Source organism: Magallana gigas, chromosome 2 (genome assembly GCF_963853765.1).
Source record: "Magallana gigas chromosome 2, xbMagGiga1.1, whole genome shotgun sequence".
NCBI lineage: Eukaryota > Metazoa > Mollusca > Bivalvia > Ostreida > Ostreidae > Magallana > Magallana gigas.
The window spans coordinates 47,386,355-47,407,999 of record NC_088854.1 but is presented as its reverse complement, the minus strand read 5'-3'; the positions used below and the strand labels follow the sequence as shown (position 1 = coordinate 47,407,999).

The window sequence follows — 21,645 nt, the reverse complement described above, 5'->3', positions numbered from 1 at the left end:
CTTTAAATTTCTATATTTAAACTTTGACACATTAGGCACTTGGGGCATAGACCCCTCCCCCCCCCCCCCCCCCCCCACTTACCCATTTGTTTTAATTTTTATAAAACTGAGGCCGATACACACTTTCTACCTATGAAAACATTTTGGTCTGCATATTATTTTATAAAAAAATGAAACAATTTTGAATCTATAGGCATTTTTTGACTGACATTTAAAAATAGAGTGTCAATCTAAAATCGGTATTTTTAAAACAAACTTAAAACGACAAGTTACATTATCGATAAAGTATTATACATAGTATTTGGCATCATACATATCGCAGCAACTGCATGGAAAGGTACAATTTCAAATTGAAATTCTCGAATGAATAAATAAATTTGAATGTTTTTATACTAGCTTACTATCATATTATATCCATTTCGCAAATACCAGCCTCTATTTTCTGCAGAGAAATTATCTTTTATGTATTTTCAAATCACGGTAAAATTGCTCAATCCCATCCTTGTAACCTATCGCAAACACTTTTCCAACCCTTTGTGTAAAGTTAAAGACGAGAACTTTTTTTAATAAGAAAACTTTATGTCCCTATTTCAACAGGTCTATGAAATTTACAAATTACCTGTAGATGTTAATTTTTGGTGCGCATTTCTGTGTAAAATTGCACAAGATAACGCTGTCATAAAAACTTATTGTTTATGTTATATAGCTTCTATGTTAATATTCAGTAACGAGCATTGGGGAAAATATGATATTTAGGAGATGTATATTAATTGTGTGTATTGCTCAAAATTGTACAATTAATGTGTGCGAATATTATAATGTACAATTTAACACTCCTGTATTAACTGGTTCTTTGATGAGCGAGGGACTAGTTTAGCCGGCCACGTGACAAACAGGTGTCTCCGCGAACTTCCTTTTACGTAGTGTACCACATGGTTGCGACCTTGCTTGCTATCTTCTCTTCCTTTTCATCAGAGATGGCCGCCAATAACGAACGTTCCTTTATCATGGTGAAGCCTGATGGAGTCCAGAGGGGACTCGTTGGCGAAATCATGAAGAGGTTTGAACAAAGAGGATACAAACTCGTTGCCTGTAAACAAATGCAGGTAACTAGTCGGCGAGATTTAATTTATCCAATAATTTATTATTAAAAGTGACCGCGGTTGTCTATCAATATCATGACAGCTGATTCTAATGCATGTAATTGATATCATGCAAAGGGTTATTGAGGCCAGTATTTCATTTTCCTTTTATATATCACACCAGAGTGAATTGAATTTATATGAAATGTGTGCTAAAATGTGAATCTTGATCATTTAGTTAATGACTTAAGTTGTGTATATTTCTTGTCAGCTGGTTTCAATTTCCAGTGCACCTTAAACTGAAAGTAAGCCAAATCTTCTGACCATCAGTGATAGTCGGTGTTTCTTTTCAGGCATCTAAGGCTCACTTAGAGAAGCACTACGCAGACCTCTCCAGCAAGGGTTTCTTTGCCGGCCTGGTCACTTACATGGCCAGTGGACCAGTTGTTGCAATGGTAAGTGTAATCAGTTTTATATCAAAGTTTCAAAATAAATTTAAATTTTAGAGAAAATAATTATTTCGTCAATATTTCCGGAGAAAAGATATAACTGTTTAATTTTAAACTGTAAAAAAAAAATATATTTGTATGTGATTGAATTCATTTTCAAATTTTAATGATGGGTCTAAATGTATAAAAGACTATAGACAGAAAAACAAATGATTTAACAACTTAGCAGTAAGCTAATATTAAACTGTGTAGTGACTGATATTGTTAAAATGTGTCTGCAGGTCTGGGAAGGAAAAGATGTGGTTAAAACTGGCAGAAAAATGCTGGGAGCCACCAACCCCTTGGATTCCAATCCTGGAACCATCAGGGGAGATTACTGTATCGATGTTGGCAGGTGAGTGATGTACTTAATTATGCTGATTGCTTCATCATGGAATTGATCCAATGTAGTTATTGATACACTTACATTTTCTGTACAATCAGTGTTTTTAAGATGATTCAATTTAGTTAATTGTGGCACATATGAAGCAATTTCATCAAATGATGTACATGTTCATGAATGAAAATTGCCAGAAGTGTTTGTGAAAACTTGATAAAATCAGGAAGATACTAGTTTAATATTCAGAAGCCTACAAAAGAATATTGGCATTATTCAGATAATAACTACAATATTTAAAAGGAGTTGTTGGGTTTTTTTTTACTGTTTTTTGTTTATGAAAAACAAATGAAAGACAATAGTTTTCAAAAACATTTAGTTAGGAATCGTGTCTTTTCAGATGAAAGTTCAGTAATATGACAAATTTCATTTTTGTCAAATGTGTGTGTCAGTAATTACAAGTTTTAAAGTAACATGTGTTGTATTTCAGGAATATATGTCATGGTAGTGATTCCGTAGAAAGTGCCAAACGGGAAATAGATCTGTGGTTCAAACCCGAGGAGGTCATGAGCTACAATGCCTGTGAGGCCCCATGGTTGTATGAGTGACTTCCCCTGTCTGTGTTATAGAGAGGTCAATAGGTCATGTAGATCATGACGTCATGTCATCAGTGTTGTGGACAGTCAAATAAATCTCAGTTATATAAGCCAGTCTTTGTTTTATGTTCCAGCTTAAACACTGAGAGAGTTACTCCATGTTTAAAAGATGGCCATAGGTATATCTTTTAAACTTTCTATATAATTTATTCATAATGATTAGATTGTGTAAACACATACACATGTATTTCTCGACATTGCAGTTTAAAATTTTCTGGAATGCTGCTCCTGCTAAATGGGAGTCATTCTGAATACTGTAAGAGTATGCACATAATGTCAGTTACAGAACAAAGAGGCTGCAAATAAAGGATTTATTTAATGAATAAGGAATCATTCTATTGAGTCTTGTGAGGTGATTAAGTCCAATAAAAGCCCTTAATAACAGATATGGTTATCGCATGATATTCAAATACATGTAATGATTTATTGTTTCTTGTAAATACTGGTTTAAAATTTTCAGGAATTGTTTGATTAAATGTTTTAAAAAGTCGTTGATGAAATGTATTGCACTATACGTTACAGAGTCTATTTGTAGTGTTATCACAAAGAAAAAAAATGTAAATATATTTGTACCACAAACTTTAATTTGAAAAACTCCTAGAACATAATTGCTTGAACATTTCAAAATTGATGAAAATTGAGATCACAGGGAAATGGAATACAAGGATTTAGAGGTCGTTGGGTATAGCTGCATTTAAGTCTGCCGTTGAAGTTCATTCTTGCAAATCTTGTACATCCAAAAGTTGATGCAAGGACACTGAATATATGCGTAAGAAGAGATGTTCGATTTAAATTAAGTTTGTATGTTTTTGTTTAATGAAAGAATACTGGGTATAAAATTGTACTTTTCCACAAAATCCGCACAGCAAATGTTGATTCCCACGCGACTCGGCACTTTGTCTTTAATCCACTTCAAAAAGGCTGAGGTGGCCCGGGGGACAAGCTTTCTCTCTAGGGAGGAGCACAGGTTACCTATAACAGTGCCGGTTGAGGGGGTGAGGACCCCCTGCCACACGTAAAACTCTCCCTCCCCTCGCCTCACACTCTGGTAATAATTGTTTTCATGAAAACGGACAAGGGCCGATGAACTAGTTGTATTGGCCCATGGCGATTGCAGATACTCCTCTGACCAAAAGAAGGAGAACTCATTTCTGGCCGGGTGACCGTAGAACACCATTAGTCTGGCTGGAGTCTTCCAGAGATTGTCTAATGTTATACTCCATGCTGACATTGGAGTATCTCCGCCGAGAATTTGAACACCAAATATTTTTATGATGAGGATTAAAACTTCTCTATGATCAACCGAAGTCATGTTGTGGAAATGATTAAAGTCCAGAATGATGAACTCTTTCTGGTTCTCGTCCAGGAATTCCTTGATTTCCAATAATATATCGTGAAGTCTGTGACCGTAAAGTCCGTGGGCCACGTGAACATCAGGACTTCCGGGTCGTCCGCACAGACGGAGGTCAAGGTAGCGGACCCCGTGCTCTAGTTGACCTTTGACCGATAGATTTTGGGTCAGCGCCCACTGGTAGACCACGGAGATGCCACAGCAGCAGCTGTTGGCGAGAGTCCGGATTATTGAGGGTTCGTCTTCTGCGATTCCTCCGGCTCGGTCCAGCCAGTAGGCTCCCGAATCGTGAGAACCTGAGGAAAAAGAATAGTCGTCCAAAGTGTTGTATTTTAAAGAATTATGTACAGCGTATTCTATAATGTATATTCTTATGTATGTTTTGTCCCTTTCCGGTCATGTTTTGGTTATAATGTCATTTCTATATTTGTTAAAACAACATTTCTTATCACTTTTATAAAGCATACAATTCACTTCATAATCTTTCTAAAAATAAGTTATCGGTACCGATATTTAATTTGTAAATAATGTCTGTATTTAATCTACATATTTGATAAAGTTCGATTACAATGAATTATATATATAGATTGAAAAAATCCCTCTTTACAATGTTAACTATAATTTATTCAGAAGCGTATAACAACACAGGTCATGTTCGGAGATTTTTTTAAATTTCAAATAATATAGTGTTTTTGTCTAGTCCCATACCACAACTGCTTTGTGTAGCAAAATCATATTTGGTACAAATTACATATGTTCCCATAAGATCATCGTTGCAAATCACGGCCATTATGTACGATCCTCTCCCATCTGGAGAGAGCTATGCGGACTCGGGACTGTGGCTTAAATTGAGACGGTGTCATAAGATGTGAGCAAACAAATCGGTAGTTTTTAATCATTTTACAACAGTTTACTTTGAGAGTGGTGTCTGCTCGTCCTCCCACACTTGCTTTCTATAAATCTTCTTCTCTCTAGGTCAATGTACTCCAATTATTAGTGACGGAACTACTACATGTACGTAATTATATTCTTTATTTTACTGAATGAGACAGATTTTCTTTATTCCTACGATTGCTTAAACCTGCATGTATACTTAACTTAAATTAAAAGGCAGAAGAAACACACATTTATAATTTTCACGAATGAAAATGTAATTCTCCTTTTCAATTTGATTCAATATTTCACTGTTGAATATGTAATATAAATTATGAAATATGTTTATTCAACAATCAATATTAATTTGGATCCTCCGGGGGGGGGATATGCATTTAATCGATATAATCGCGATTATAACAAAAAATGGAATAGGTGGAAAGAATGTCCAGATCCATATTACAATCTTTGTCAATCGTATGTGTAAAATGTCACAAGGAGTTTAACTAGAGTTGTTTCCCTTTTATTATTGTATTTCTTACCTGGTATTGCCAATGAACAGAGCGGAACGCGGGTTGTCTCTTGTGGTAAATCGGCCATCCATGTCTTGAACGAGTTTTCCGACATTTCTTAGCTAGATGTTTCTTGATGATCGTGTTATAAACTGTGAGGGTATACTCTCAAATTGAACGTACATGCATCAAGTTCCACTATTGTCAAGCAGCGATAAACTATATATAGAGCACGTGACATCTGTTTAACTAGGCCAATTCGCTTTTACATGCATGGATGTGTATCGATTTTAAATCAATCACTTTTAACAAAAGTATAACAAATATAACAAACAAACTTCCAAGATAGTACAATAAAAATAAATTTTACAAAAAATCTATGACGCTAGGATCGTGTCGTTACTAGAGAAATTTCATAAACAAACCTAGCTACTCCTACACAATGAACAGTTTTTTGGGATTCGCAATATTTTCCACGCCTTAACTACAAGATTAATGTACTCCTATCATTGATAAAAGGCAAGACTGTTGAATGATCCGCGAATTTGAGTTTCACTTGTCATTGTCTGCATATATTAGTAATGGTATTTTTGTATTAATTAATACAGTATTCTATTTTTGAACTACATCGTCCAGTCAGTGTATCTGAGATTGTTGTTTAACGTCTTATTCGAGACTTTTCCCATAATATTGAAATTTCCCTAGAGTTGGTGAAGATTTACTCTCTTAGGAAAGGAGGAGTGTCTATTTATTCTATCATTATGGTATGTCAAATGTAAAAATTACTTCAAATTTTATTTATTTCCTGGATTTTTACATGCTATTAAATATAGGACCTTTTATAGACTGATAAATATGTTGGTTTTTTTTTTATTTGAAGACACGACTCAAAGATATACACTCATGCGTGGATTCAGAAATTTCAAAATGGGGTGGGGTTCAAAGATTATTTTGTTTAAGGGGGGGGGGGGGCGATCGGGACAGGGGGGTATGAGGCCCATTTTATTGTTATTGTACCAAGAATGCATTTATGAATTTTCCAATAGATGGGTCTGACTCATTATCAAAATAGTCGTTGATATATGTGATCCCAGAGAAAAATATATATAAAAAAGAAGTAATGATGAACAAAAATAGAAATCGTTTTTTATGCTAATTTGGTTGAATTCTAATGGATGTTTTGCATCATTATTTAGACTAGAGTGTTCTTAATTTTCATTCTACATTATTTTTGTTTTACATTTACATATAAATTTAGCATATGATTTTTTTAAAATATGTAATGTATTTTCTTTGCATTTGAAATAAGTTAATTACTTTTGTTACAAAAACTATTTTCATAGTTAAATTAGTATATAAGTTTACCCAAGAAAACAATTCATGACGACAACTTCCAAAATAATTACCGAGAAGTGCAAGTTTGCAATGAAGTTAGTATGATACAGTTCTCTTGTTTATCTACCGCTCCCTCTGGTGGTCAGAAGGATGTTATGATTATATAAATGATGCTTTTAAATAATTAGCTGAAGCCATTGTTACAAATTTAAAAAAACTCCTTTGATTCAACTAAATTTGTTAAGTAAGCATTTTTATCTAAAATGTTTTAAAAGAGTTTATATCTAACTACTGTCCTTTCTGATATATTTCATTTTATCAAATAAAATATACAACATGACTATATATCAGAAAGGACACTACTAATGTACCAGCTTTTTGATTGACCTCGACCTTTACGAGCGACCTTTAAGTGGGGAGGTCATTTTTCACCTTTGAACTTTATCAATAAAGTTCATCAGGTATAGTTTTATCTTGTGTAGTTTAGAAGTTAGAGAAAGTAAACCAGATGGTCAGATAGACGGACCATTTAAATCGACTTTGATTGGTATCTTAGTGGATAAAAAAAAAATGCACGTATTAGGACAAAGGTTGGCAATTGAAAGTGAAATAGACGTCAATATATTTTTTTTCCTGGTTTGTGGCGTTTTGGTTAAGCATTTTTGTTTGATATTTGTTTTGGTTGTTTTGTTTTTGCAGGTATTTTTAAACAAAAAAAGCCCGTAGGTATTGTACAAAGAAAAGACACTTAATGTGTGTTAAAACATCTAAAGAAATTGAAGTGTTTTTCCTACACTTAAAAAGCAATAATGTACTTCCTGTATTTTTATTATGCTTACTGGGGCGTAGTTTTGGCTCAAAAATACAAAGTATGATGTGAAAGGGAGACTAGTGGAGGGGATGCAAATCGTTGTAAAGAAATACATGTACATGTATATAAATTATAACGTAATATGACTATATAAGATGATACGCGAGACACACGCGAAATGAAAATCCCCATTGTTAAATAGGTTCGGTTAGGGGCAGGTGTTCACTCTATGGGTCAATGATTTATTTATCTGAGGTTTACCCCTGCCAATATATTACTGTTCGACAAGTTTTACTTATAACACGTGCATTGCAGACAAAGCACAAAGATCAGGAGTCAGGTCAGTAATTCTCCGCTAAGTCTAGAGAGGTCCCTACCGAAAGTACAGTTATAGAATAGTAGATAATTGCTAAATCTGTGATTTAAGTCCCATCAAAGGATCAACGTAAGAAAGGCAAGTTAATCGGCTTACTGGGATTAACGTTATAAACCGATGATCCGTTATCTCCAAAATCTGTAGGGATTTGACATTTAGAGAGTCTATAAAAATGTCAGAATGAAAGCGACAAGAATAATATTGTACGTACATTGAGGTAAGTTTTTTTTTTTTTGGCTTTTTGTCTTAGTGCATTGATGAAATTCTTTCTAATCAACAGAGCATTAATAGTTAACTGTCCGTCTTTGGGGAATTTAGCTTTCAACTTTTATTTTTAAAAAGTCTGTTATAAAGAATCGTTAAACGAGTCGGCGGTTCCTTTATTGGAAGGTTAATGGTCATAGTAAATCTGTCATTACATTCGAGGGAGTCAACCTTGCTATAGTTTTGCACTGCTGTTAATCGGGTACTCGCGCCATTAAAAGTAGATTGTACGAGTCCCCCTGGCCACACGGATGGTAAGCAATTTGTGACAATAGGACGACCCCAATTAAATAAACTTAGAAGAACGAAGCATCATAGGGCCTGAGTGTTCGGGTGAAACCAAGGATAAAGCTATTATATAACCAATTTCTACGTGTGTGTACTTAAGACAAGCGATGCGTTGAGTGTATCGTGTAACAGATGAACCAAATAGAATGTATGTAAATTAATGCTAATGAAGATTTTGTGCTTATGTTCCTGTAGGTGGCAAGGACGTTTAGTGGGCCCCTATTATTGGTGGAATTGATGGACAACCGCGGCATCAAAGCACAGGTAAGATCACTTTAAAAAAGTTAAAATGTGACTTTGAAATTACAAAATGTAGGTGAAAATCAAAACATGCGATTTTTTCCACCCATAGATTTGAAAATCAGTATTTGGGAAACTTGTCAACATAAACAGACTTCCGTCAATTTATTTAGATATTTAGATGCCCAGTATTCTGTAGTTTAAACCCCACCCGGCACGGCTGGGGGGTCATTAATGTATCAGCGAGGTCCCAGTCATTGTAAATATCTCACCCAGCACGTCCCATTCAAACCTGTTTCCCTTCATGCCGTCTTATTTACATAAACAAATTATGTTACCTTTTTTTTCATTTACATCAGAGACTCGAAGTTCTTCCTCGAATATTTTGATAAGAAGTCGGGATGAATTTTTTTAAAAGCTATAATCTGGTGATGGAAAAATGTAGTTAACTTCTTTGTATCTTGATTTTAGATGAAATGGAATTAAATGAAATCTCCAACACGGGGCGAGCATCAGTGTAAGTTCGATTTTTAATATTTTTTAAGCATTATCATATATCAGGGTTATACATTGATATAAGCATGGCAATCGGGACTTAACTGACACTCGCCTGTTTATTAAGAATTTTTCACTTTTTATTACTCTTGTCACCTGATTTATGGTTTATTATAAATCCTTCTGAAAACATCTGCTTTGAAAGATACATAGGACGCGAATATTAATTCTAAGTGTATATCTGAAATATAAGATGATTGACATTTATTGAGATTAGATTCATAAAATCATTGCCTCTTTACCTTTGCAGGACAAAACCAAGCATTCTTTGATCATGGATTCAACAAAACTGAAACAGTTTTTATTACTCAGGGAATTCGAACAACAACAAATTACTATAAACCACGACAAGTTGCAAACTTTAGATTCGGAACGTAAACCGAATATTATATTCGAATCCGATGGATTCAAGTCTATTGAGAGGCGAGGTTCTTCAACGGCCTCCTCCGATTCTGGTTTTCCAATTTCACCAAGCACCCCTCCGTGTGTCAATTCCAAGACACCAAAGTCTGGGACTCGTGTTCCTCCGAATTTCCCGACCGACAAAGACCCTAACGACCGATCAGACGACGAATTAGACATTCCTCCACTTCCTGCATCTCGTCCACCGGAAGACTTGGAACGGCCATTTTCGCCGGAAGCATTAGTTACCTTACATTCTGACAAAAAACCACAAATTTCTCTTGCACCTGAAAATAGCAGAGAACTCGATGAATCAAAGACTGATTCTAGTTGTACATCAGCCAGTGAGAGTTCGGATGAGTCGGATTCTTGCAATCATTACGTAGTTACAAAGGATACGTCACAACAACCTCGACCAAAAGACCATAGACTGCCTTTTGAGATTTCAAAATTGGAAGGAAGTGTAAAATCTATGAGAAATAAAATAAGACCAGGAACTGTGCAAAACATAACAACGCTATTTACAAACAAAGCCAGGAGAATCAAGAGAGAAAATAAAAAGAGAAAGCGTAGACCTTTTCCTCATAACACAGGCAATGGGGAACACTGCGCACATAATATTCAAGAGAAAGGTTCGGTAATCCTAGATCTTGAACAAAATGACAATGGTTCTGAAGTTGTTCAACAAAATAGTGATTCAGACTCTTCTAGTGCTGGCAGTGAACATGACTCTGAGATAAGTGACCATATGCAAAGGAAACAGGTGCTTGATTCTGAGTCGTCAGTTTCAGACTCTGAAGATGTCCCGCAATTCACTTTCTCTGCTGAAACGCTAGGGCAACAAAAATCACACATGAAATGTGGGACGAATAACGATAAAGCAGATAGAGAGAAAGACGAGGAGTTATTTACTGTGAAAACTGTGAGGGCTAAAGACCAAATTGTCCTTGAAAACAAGGATAAACAAACAATTTCTGCAGAATTAAAGAGAAAAGACGGAACGTTGAAATCGTATGGTGAGAAAAATGTAGATTTGCATCAAAGCTATCAGGAAAATGGACCAGTAAAAGAGGAAATTTTCACAAAAGCTAGAAATGATGCAAATGAAACCCAACCTTTGCCAACACAATTACAGGAAAGGAACCTGTTTTGTAAACCTGATACAAATGACAAAGCAGATGGATTAGTTCAAGAATATGTCGTGCGTGATATCAATCAGAATAATAAAAGTGAATCAAATATCTTGAATTACAGTGCCTGGGTCACACAGCCTGAGAGCTCTGTTGGGGATCTTGATCGAGATGAACTACCCGATATCCCTGATGATAATAATAAACAGGAGACGGTGTCCAGCTCATCAAGCGATAACAGTGAATCAGAGACAGCAGACGACCAAAACAGTGACGATTCCACGTCCATGAATACACAATTCAAAGACGAATCCAAACTCTTGGTTCCGCATTCCAAAGATGGATCTAAAGTTGATTACGAGGACAGTGTTGTTGAGGAACAGTTATTGGAGTTACAGAAGGCCGTGGAAAGAAATAATGCCTTACTGAGCCAAAGTCTGGAGGAGAACTCTAAATTACTGGATTTGATGGATGATGACGACAGTGAAATAAATATCGATATGCATTCAAATAAACGAGGGACTCTACCATCCACCGTGAATAGCAAACCGAATGTTAGTGAAAGTGTCAGATACTCAGAGAGTGCGGAAACTAAAGGCGGGTATAAAAGTGTGATCAACTTGAAAAAGAGCGACAAATGTGAACGACCCAAGGATAAAGAGACCAACAATAACAGAGACAGCTCTACCGGAAGTCATTCAGAGACTGGGAAGTTTACAGTTCAAGTGGAGTTTGAGACTACGAGTAATGCGGCGACGTGTGGCGCTCTGACCGATGTATCGATATCTGACGATAGCCAATGCGTGCCGTCGGATCATTCAGGGTCTATGAATATCGACGCGAAAAACAGCAGTAGTTTGAACGATTCCAGTGTATCGGCTGAGTTTAGTTTCAGCAGTAACAGCACCAATGCTGAACGGTCAGAGTCTCCTGGTGTCGAACCGGCATCCGAAAGGACCGAAAACGAGGATTGCCATTTGACCGAGAGTGGTTACACAGCATCGCAAAAAATATTCATTCACAATCCAAACCCCAGGACTGCTAAAGTAAGTGAAACTGAACCGCATCGTGCCGTGCTGTGTAATCCGGGCATAAATCAAGATGATGAAAACGAAAAAACAAAAGTGTTACAACAGGAATGTGAGGATGTGAATAACGAAGTTTGTAAAAGTGAAACGCCATCATTTATCAAACGTAATACCTCAGAACAAGCGGGCAGCGATGCATGGTATGCTCGGGGCCCTCAACACGTGACGGGAGTGACAGCTAACGCATCTACATACACTACACCTTGCCAACAGGTATCAGACAGCAATACACATCCGAGCGAGCAGCAACACAGTCCCGGTGTTCCCGAGTTTTATACTTTGCCAGGAACTTTTAAAACCGACAAAATTGTGTCCCTCAAGGAATTGTCCGGCATCGCCCGGTCGATGCCGGACCGGTACTCCGGGTACACGTCTTCCGGATCCGATAGCTCGAGTTACACGGGAGGTCGGAAGGTCCGGACCAAGACTACAACTCTGCGGTCAGGGAGAGATAGCGACAGGGTGGGAGAAAATGTGGACATAGAATCCAATGTCCATTTAAAACACTTAGCTGAAACCATTTCTAAACTGAATGGGGAAAATAACGACGAGCTATTGCCGGAAATTAACCAGACGGTGACTAAATTACCAGGTGGGAATTTGGTCATTACGACATTAACACACAAGATTGTGGAAGAAGAAGATGATGAAAAAGAGATTTCTCCTCCACCCGATGTGGAAGAGGATGATCGGCGGTATATCATCCAGGACCACAAAGGAAACTACTACATGGTGGAAGATATTACTGATGAATCACAAGAGAGCGCGTACTACAGCTCTTCCATGGAATCCCACAATGCTTCAGATGGCCATAGAAACAACCAAAATTTCAAAGGTATTTACAACTTGCAGGCTGTTGGGAAAACTGGAATCGACTATGACACGGCAGAGGAAGTGTTGCTGGGATTGTACAATCCTGGTGGAAGTATGCAGATCCAGGAAATTGACGAACGTACGGGAGAGGGCCATTATCTCCATGAACGGTACCATTCTGGCGGCCAGTATGGCACCATGTCGTCTGATAGCTCTTACAACCGACAAATGACAGGTTATGACGAGATAGACAAAGTCCATCGCCCAGTGCCCCAAACCGTCGGTTCGACATCGGTTAAAACGGTACGACATTCCTACGAGATGGAAGGGGAGGAAGGGGAACAGGAGGGGGGATACAGACGCTGCGAGGCCATGCAGACGTCTCAATCTAATGCCGACAACGCGGGTATGAGCAACTCTAATTCCTCTTACATGATGGAGTCTAGTGCTATGATGTACCCTCCCGTCCTCCCCCCGCCAATGATCGTACCCCCACCCATTGCCCCTGTCTACCATATGGCGGTTGTTGATGTCACTCCATCTCCCCCTAAGATTGAGGAGACCCGAGAGGAGAGAAAAGAAATAGTCGAGGTAAAACCAAAGGCTGTTGAGCGACCCATTTACAAGTCAGTCGCCTTGGTCAAAGGACCATATGAAGCACCAAAATGGCAGAAACAACGCAAGGAATTCATACCGGCGGATATTGATGATAAGCGATGTGTGATTTTGAATAGTAAAGCCACCGAGGATAAACATGAGGAAACTGTGGAAGAAGTAACGACGAAGGAGTATTACACCATGAAAATGTCGTCTGGAGGAGTTACAGAAAATAGCTTTAATGACAGTTCGTACATGGAGACGGGTTCTCCACACAGATTCAAAACTGAAAAGGTGTTTCTTGTTAATGGTACAGCACCCTCCCCCGTTATGGAAAGTCAAAATTCCCACAGATACAATGTTATGAACGAAAGTAGGCCTGTACACATTTCCGAAAGTCAGCATTCCCACGGATACAATATTATGAACGAAAATAGGCCTGTACATATTTCCGAAAGTCAGCATCCCCATGGATACAATATTATGAACGAAAATAGGCCTGTACATATTTCCAATGATTCCGGACAAAAGCATTCAACTAAGTATCATGTCAGAAGCGATTTTGAACGTTACCATGACAACCGCCCGGTTCGGATGGAAACTACCCCAGTTCAAGCCGAAGCTTACCAAATTCGTTCTGACAGTCATGAAGACATTCGTGTTGTCCGAGGAAATATTTTGATCAAGAATACTCTTGACCAGGATTTAGACGAATATAACGATAATATTAATTTGTTTGACCAAGCCTTTAACATGACAAAGGAGAACCCCCTTTATCATAGTGACGAGGACATTTATAAGCGCTTTGAGCGGGAGAGGGAGCACGATCGCTCAAGCAGCCAACGCATCCAAAACAGCGTTAACAACGACATCACTTTTGATACAGTTGACCGCTTCACGAAGTGTAAAGAAGGTCAGTATTACACAACCTCAACCCCTACAAAACGCAGAAAACCCGATTTAAGTATGTAAATGTACCTGTGTGACCACTGATATACGACCTTTATCATATAATTTATGGCCAACAAAATATTAAATTTTTGGGCGTTTAAGAAATGACCCTTTGCTTTAATTCAATATGCCAAAATTTATGGTCATCAAATATCAATATTAGTTCATCCCAACTATATAAACATGATATATATTTGGTCAGTAGAATCGTAAAATAAAATAATATTAAGAGAAATATTTCAATGAATTTTTGTGGAGTGTACGTTGTAAATAATATATTACAGAATGCAATGCATGGGATTAAGAACACACAGGAATTTTAATGGTGTAATAAAAATATCAAAATGTCATCCAGTGTAGAGAAAGCTTTCTTGCTCGCCACTAATTAGACAGAGGAGTTTTTAGAAATGCATTGAACAACGATTTTTAATTAAATTTCATGTCAGGAGAAGTAAAGACAAATTACGCTTGGATTTACAGATTTTCGTATCTTGCAGTTGTTAGAGGAGAACAAGTTAATGCATCAACATTAATTAGCGTTAATTTATTATTCTGGATCACAGGTGAACGATGAAACTTTCGAGGTCATTAGGCAAAAACAGGTATTTTGTGGGTCATGACCCTAATTTGGCCGCAGTAAGGACGGCCATTTTTCACCTTGGACGATGTGTTTGACAAGAATTTGGGTCCAGCCTTAGCCGTTAGATACATAAAGACTAATGCAGAAAACAAAACTCGTTTCTCACTAGATTTATGCACTTGTTAAATATTATTGCTCTCTGTATTTAGTAACGTGAATGGATTTTATAAACATATTAATCTTCTTTTATCTGTCTGCGTATTGATAGAGAAACCATTATTGAGTAGGCGAAGGTATTTGTAACATGAATTTATACATTCTAAATTCGCGATAAAACATGCAATTTGACTCCTACACACAAAAAGAACTAAAATCAGGTTTTGAATTACTGTGAGAAAAAAGCGTAAATGTTTATATCGCCTGACTAAGCTATATACACCTATATGAGTAGGCAAGTATTTGGACCTTGGGCGGATGTGTAAAGGAAAGATGGTCTAAATCTGTACGTGTCTAAATACCTGCTCAGGGGCCATGCTTTGATCTCAAGCGCGATAACTCACCTGGTCCGGCCGCCTGTGCTTGGGGACATAGATATGTGTATCTGCACTTGGGTATCGCGTGGTTTATCAATAATTATATGCACAGAAATTCCACCAGTAGACAAATTATAGTGCATTTAATCTTTATTTTTTGCCCTAAAACCAAACATTAGGGGATTATCATGGGCCCATCATTTTCGAATTACCCAAAAGGTTAAAACAAACTTTTTCTCTCGCTCCCAACCAACCAATAAATTAATTGCTGATAATTATTTCCTTTCGTTTTTTTTTCAGTCAAGAGACAGCCTCGCCCAAAAAAGAACCTGAGTGAGTTGTTACTATCCAAGCTTGCTACCATCGACTCCAAGGATATCCGACAACATATCGATGTCAAGCATCACCACGAGGACATATATGGTGACCTCAACTTAGTTCACGCTGACGGCAGTCGCGCCGGGCAGTTCGGAACCTCCAACTTCGACTCGGTGGCTGAAAATGTAGATCTTATGCTAAAGAACGGGAAGGCGTTCATAACAGTCACCGTCACAGCAGAACGAATTACGCCGATCGACATCGAGTTTAACGTGTGGAGGAAGAACCAAGCCATCGTGACCCGGGTTATCGAAATCGACCTTTTCGCCAACGAGCAGCGCAGACGTCTGTACGAGACGGTGATGGAGAGAGCGCAGACGCAGGAGACCGGAAACGGTGGATACACGTACGTCAACCCGCGGGAGACGGTGCTCTCTAGTGAGGAGACGTTGGACTTGTTTACCGAGATCATGGACGCGGCAGATGGGGAGGGAGACAAGGAAGACATTACCGTGCGGAAAAGTCAAAGGAAAACCAGGGTACCCGGGAATAACCTCGACTTCCTGTACTAAATTGTACCAAATACCATGTGAAAGAATTTATATACCTCCTGTTTCGGTATTTCGGTTAGGAGGACAATTTCAAGCGTCGATAGTGCTATAAGCACTGTGATATTACATGTAATGAAGACCAGTTTCGGAATGTTTACATATTTCTCTTTGCTATCTTAGTAAACATTACGGCATGATAAATCAAGAAAGTTCATTAAAACTTCCAGCATAACATTGTTGAAGACACAAAGGGAAGATTTATATCTATTTTTATTGTGATATGGAGCAACTTTTCTATTTATACAGTAGTGATATTTATTACATGTATCATAAACGAACTTCAATTGAATGTATACCTGCTTGAAAGTGCTGCTTTGTATTCTGCTTGTTATTCTACGCAAGTTAAAAATGAACTAAAGGCAATATATATTTAATTCGGTGATAACTAAATGGCTGTTGACTAGGTCAGACTATACTGGCCACCAATGTATATTCTACACAACAAAATGTAGACGACTACTTCTCATTGCATGCTTTAAAGTGTCCATTATGTATTGAGTTTAGACCCTGCAGTACTTACTTTCAAACAGTGTACAAATTTGTTATTAAACATTTTATTATGAAATAAATATACAAACAATGTGTTGACAATTGTTTATCATTCTTAATTAGAAAGAAGAGCAAAACAATTATCTGCCATATGAATAAGAATCAATTTTTCTTTAAAATACAGTCATAATTACAATATACATATTTGTTAAAGGAGAATAAACATAAACTAAACTTTCTGTTTACTTTCTACAATTTACTCAGATTTCTCTGTTAAAAACATTTTTTTGCAATAAATATTTGCTTGCTATTATTCCTTACAACAATGGCTGTAGAAACATTCACCCCCCCCCCCCCCCCTCCCCTGTATGGATGAAATAAACCAACACAACAATGAAGTTCACTATGTAAAAAATCATCTCAAATCTTTGAAATATAAAACCACATATTCCTTCTGTTTTAAACTTTCTGGAAATAATAAAACCACACTGACATGTGAGCCTCACAAACATATTTATGCACACTGGGTCTTCTACTCCATTCACTCATGATGCGTGCTTCGCTTTACTCCTCTCTGCTCTGTCATTTACAATCCCCTTGAATGACTACTTCTTCTTCGCCTTGTGTTTGGGTTTTTTGGTGTCGGTGCTAGGGAACCAGCTAGCCAGCATTTCAGAGATGTCCGGTACTGTAGATTTATCATTGAAGGCCTTCATCTGGGACTGCATCTCCTGATCATTGAAAAATATGTTTTATAATAGTTTTCTATTGTTACTTGTTAGGTACCAGGTATTGCGGTATATACAGGTCATGTTTTGTTCATAGTGAACACAAACAAAATTTCATTTCATTAGCAGAACTTTAAATAACACATTCATTCTCTGGTGCATTTACTCAGTACCATAACCTGTTTGAAAACAAGGCTGGCACAATAAATCTCAGTGATCACAAAACTTTTTGATTCATCATAATAACAACAGATACCGTAATCTCATTTAATGATAAAAACTATAGAAAGTTTTCATTTTCACTGAGCAACAAGTAGAAATTCAGTCCATATTAGAAAGGGTAGATAACTCTTGTTCCTTATTACACAAATCAATAGGAAACTTTACAACTGAAATATGCAAAATAAAAATGATGGGATACAATGTGCCACTGATATTGTACAGTGCTGACATCACTTAAACTATAGTCCTTAAAATATTTACCACATCACTTTAAGTACAATCTTTAAAATGTTTACAAATTCATCGTAAGTTCTTTTGTAAAATACAGCCCTGGTTTTTTTTACAACAACACAACTTTCATTGAGATTTCCTTTTTACCTTTTGTGCTTCGGGATCTGCAGCATTCATCAACTTTGGTAAAACCATGATAAGGAGTAAAGGTAAAACCATGGTAAGAACCTGTCAATAAGGAAGGTGCATACATTATAAAGAAAAGTTTTATTGCATGCATCTAGCAAATAAGCAGTAGTCAAAAGCAGCCAAAAAAATCAAATAAATTTTCAAAGGACATTGAAGAAAATTAATCAAGTATATATCATGTCTTATTCTTGACAAAAATGTTTTTTTTTAAATTGTAACACAAGTATCAGTAACTGACTTGCAGGTTTTAAAAAAAATCTAACATATTGTCAAAGGAAATTCTGATTTTTCAGCATTAATTACTAAAAGTATGGAGCAATGGAGTTATCTTGACTTTTCCTAACACATACCATTGGGTTCATTAAAAAATCTGTTATCCTCCATTGTTCCCTGGTCTGGAAGTATTTGGCTTTCTGTCTATCCTTTAAGTCCAGTGGATAAGACATTGATGTTTTGTCTGAGAATTGTAAGTAATTGACTCGTCGAGCTCGTACCATTCCTTTTCGTGAAATGTCAACACGAGCTGACTCAAAAATGTAGTTAGGATTTGAGATCTCCACAACGTAAGACCCTGAAGGCAATTCATTGACCACAAAAGAACCATCACTTCTACAAGAAAATTCATAGGAATGATTTAGTTTTCCATAGACTATCTTAATAAATATCCCTTCACCCCCAAAAAATTACAGTTTAAGTATAAAACACTGACCAACAAAGGGATAAGTAATAGTATATCACTATAATCAGCATCTATACACAACAACCTCATTGTACAATTCATCATTAGTAAAATGGTTTGTGGAGATTATTTTCATGACTAAATCTATTTTACCATTCTGAACAAATACAAGAGAAATGTAGATGTATACATTTCTACTGCTATTTAGCTTTAATGTAACAGTGAAAATGATTGCTATTCACAGAAGGAGTGCGGTCCATATAATTTGGAGTTATATATGTAGAGATTTGTTATGACAAGTTTTCATAAAACTGTAACAACTGGGATTCAAACCCTGTGAATTTTCCCTATTCAGGTGCTGTACCAACTGAGCTATCTGGTGCAAGCTGTTAACAGTTAAACCAGGGAGGACTGAGACTGTCAGTTTCCATCACCAGATATTTCAGTTGGTAGAGAACCAGACTTGAGATTCTGTCATAGGTACAATTTCTAGTCTGGTATGTCATTAATTTTTTTCACACTTACAATACTATAACATGTTGGAACCAATTGTCCAAATGGGATATAATACAGCAGGTTTGGGATATAATTGCCTGTTTGGGATATAATGTCCAAAAATGGGATATAAATTTGAAATGAAAAAATAATGGTAAATCACTGTAGTATTAATGAAATGCAACAACTTTTTTAAAACAACTTTTTCTGTAACAATACATGTACTATAATTAGTATTACGGAGATTGATATCTCAGTATATCCAAAACTTCTTGGCTAATGGGGATCAATCTTACAAACTAAAAGCTTATTGGAAAACTTGCTAACCAAAAGTTGTTGCATTTGATATACATTAATGCAGATTTATACCAAAAATTACCAACGCTGCTATGTTAAGGCTGTCCAAAGCTAAAGATATATCGAAAAATGATAATATTTTAATTATCGAAAAATACTTTAACCGAGCGAGTTTCTTTAAACTTTTATTACATAAATTAACAGTAACATCCAACACTATATTTGATGTATTTTTGTGACGTCATATATTTTTCTTAAGCACGTGACGGGTGTATTCTAACATGGTAAATAATCTATAAAAATTGCATCGGCACAAGTGAATAATGACATTATATCAAAAATATATTTATGAAAAATCCTTTGATAAGTTATGTATTTTGCAGTTCTTGCTGGGGGATCATATAAATATTTCGTTTATTTGAAATATTGTCAAAACATTTTGCACCGCCATCGAAATTAGGCACATTTTTACCTTTTAAGCTCGATTTACACAAAATCGGGTCAATCGGTAGGTTTCCCCAGCAAGATTCACATTGGTCTTTATTTTCTCTCCCAATTTCACATAAAATATACATGTACTAAGATTGTTTCTATTTTTCACATGCGCCAAGCCGTTTTTTATATGCATATACATACCCCATTCATTAGATTAAACGTAGCAGGGGGAGTCTCAAAACCATTAGTTTATGAATAGTTATTTACCTATTACGAAGCTTTAAAACTGTTGATATTTTTATACTCCATATCGGTGATATTGAATTTAGTATCACTAGTATTTACAACAGTGTCTATGTAAAGGAACGAAGCGGTTTTATTATGCACAATGATAATCACTTATTATGTTACGATACATTCCCTAAGAACGATCGAAAGGAATGCAGATCGTGACGTCAAAGTTAACTATGACGTCATATCTTATGAAGTACAGACAAGTGACTTTCTACATATCGCTGTGAAATTAATCGGGCAGCCTTAACATAGCCGCGAAATCAAAAAAAATTTAATTGTTTGCACTTCAAATCTATATCCCATTTGGACTATTATATCCCAAACGGGCTAACATATGATATCCCAAACAATTTTTATACACTGTCCCAAGTTTTTGCTTCCACCACTTTTGGCTTAATACTGGGTATTTCGATAATTATAAATACATTTGTTCTCAAGCTACGTTCATCCACTTACATGAAAAATGTCCAGATTATCTGTTTTGAAACGCCCCCTCTACCAATTCAGGTTTCAATACACAACCCAAAGTAGAAAGTATATGGGGATTTTGCATTGCATCAGCCTAAAATTAGCCCGGATGATAACGTTGAAAAATTGTAGTGTCCAAGTGAGTTCTGAATGGTGAAAAGATGTAAACATTTCCCATTCTAAATCTCCATAAGAAATATGTTTTCGTTCCTGTGAACTTTTATGAGTAAAAAATGATAATATGTCAATGAAGATATTTTAGATATATATATCCCCTTTCATCAATTTAATTTGTATTTCTTTCACAGGTATGTGCATTTTAATTAAAAACCATCAAAAAGTGATGGAAGCAATAACTTTGAACAGGCTATAATTTTTAATCAATGGAGGTGCCAGATCTGAAAATATGTATGCATATATGTGATACTGTTGATACTGTAGAACAAGTGGAACAATCTTTTATCAGTATTGTTACAGCTTAATTATAATCATGAAAAAATGTATATTAAAATAAAATGTATTTTAATCTCTATTGTTTAACTCTATATCCCCAACCTTAAATATCCAATATAGTCTCCGCCGTCTACAAGAACACGAGTAACGCCAAGCCAGTCGGAGTTCCGAGCATCCGTCAGAGTCACCTTTCCCTCGATCTTAAAACGATCGGCGCCTTCTGTATCGATTGAATCATCGCCACAGATTGGCGAAAATACTAAAATGAAATTAAATATACCTAATATTATACTAAAATCTTGCGTTCTCATTATTTTCATGATCAGCGAAGTGAAACCCAAACAGGAAGTTGTCATTAAGACGTGTTAATTCACACATAGTTATTTCGACATTTTCCCGTATTGTTTGCAATGACCATAGCTATCATTTAATTTAAAGGTTTTAAAATTAAGTGTACTTTTTATCTATTCTCTT

The 21,645-nt window shown here is 36.4% G+C and overlaps 4 protein-coding genes across 7 annotated transcripts; 2 read left to right on the top strand and 2 right to left on the bottom strand.

Annotated features, from left to right (window-relative positions):
• The first annotated feature begins 884 nt into the window (after window positions 1-884).
• Window positions 885-2,613, top strand: LOC105343795 (nucleoside diphosphate kinase A). The gene is made up of 4 exons (XM_011451275.4): window positions 885-1,106; window positions 1,436-1,537; window positions 1,813-1,925; window positions 2,398-2,613. The coding sequence occupies exons 1-4, from the start codon at window positions 933-935 to the stop codon at window positions 2,513-2,515; spliced, it is 507 nt and encodes a 168-aa protein (XP_011449577.3). The 5' UTR covers window positions 885-932; the 3' UTR covers window positions 2,516-2,613.
• A 512-nt stretch (window positions 2,614-3,125) lies between these two features.
• Window positions 3,126-5,649, bottom strand: LOC105343794 (PI-PLC X domain-containing protein 3). Its single transcript, XM_011451274.4, has 2 exons — window positions 5,330-5,649; window positions 3,126-4,210 (listed from the first exon to the last, which is right to left on the bottom strand). Exons 1-2 carry the CDS (start codon window positions 5,412-5,414, stop codon window positions 3,357-3,359), a joined length of 939 nt encoding a protein of 312 aa, XP_011449576.3. The 5' UTR covers window positions 5,415-5,649; the 3' UTR covers window positions 3,126-3,356.
• Window positions 5,650-7,900: 2,251 nt separating this feature from the next.
• LOC105343792 (serine-rich adhesin for platelets) lies at window positions 7,901-16,773 on the top strand. Of its 4 annotated transcripts, none has more exons than XM_034444970.2 (5): window positions 7,901-8,038; window positions 8,569-8,637; window positions 9,085-9,130; window positions 9,419-14,111; window positions 15,563-16,773. In XM_034444970.2, the coding sequence occupies exons 4-5, from the start codon at window positions 9,443-9,445 to the stop codon at window positions 16,150-16,152; spliced, it is 5,259 nt and encodes a 1,752-aa protein (XP_034300861.2). In that variant the 5' UTR covers window positions 7,901-8,038; window positions 8,569-8,637; window positions 9,085-9,130; window positions 9,419-9,442; the 3' UTR covers window positions 16,153-16,773. The 4 variants fall into 4 exon arrangements, with proteins under 4 accessions (XP_034300861.2, XP_011449570.3, XP_065932977.1 ...); XM_011451268.4 differs by lacking the exon at window positions 7,901-8,038 and adding an exon at window positions 8,254-8,339; XM_066076905.1 differs by lacking the exon at window positions 7,901-8,038 and having other exon boundaries at window positions 8,432-8,637; window positions 9,419-13,577; window positions 13,638-14,111.
• On the bottom strand, window positions 16,730-21,537 carry LOC105336385 (endoplasmic reticulum membrane protein complex subunit 7). Its single transcript, XM_011440696.4, has 4 exons — window positions 21,274-21,537; window positions 18,401-18,659; window positions 18,009-18,089; window positions 16,730-17,411 (listed from the first exon to the last, which is right to left on the bottom strand). Exons 1-4 carry the CDS (start codon window positions 21,525-21,527, stop codon window positions 17,286-17,288), a joined length of 720 nt encoding a protein of 239 aa, XP_011438998.1. The 5' UTR covers window positions 21,528-21,537; the 3' UTR covers window positions 16,730-17,285.
• Window positions 21,538-21,645: the final 108 nt, after the last annotated feature.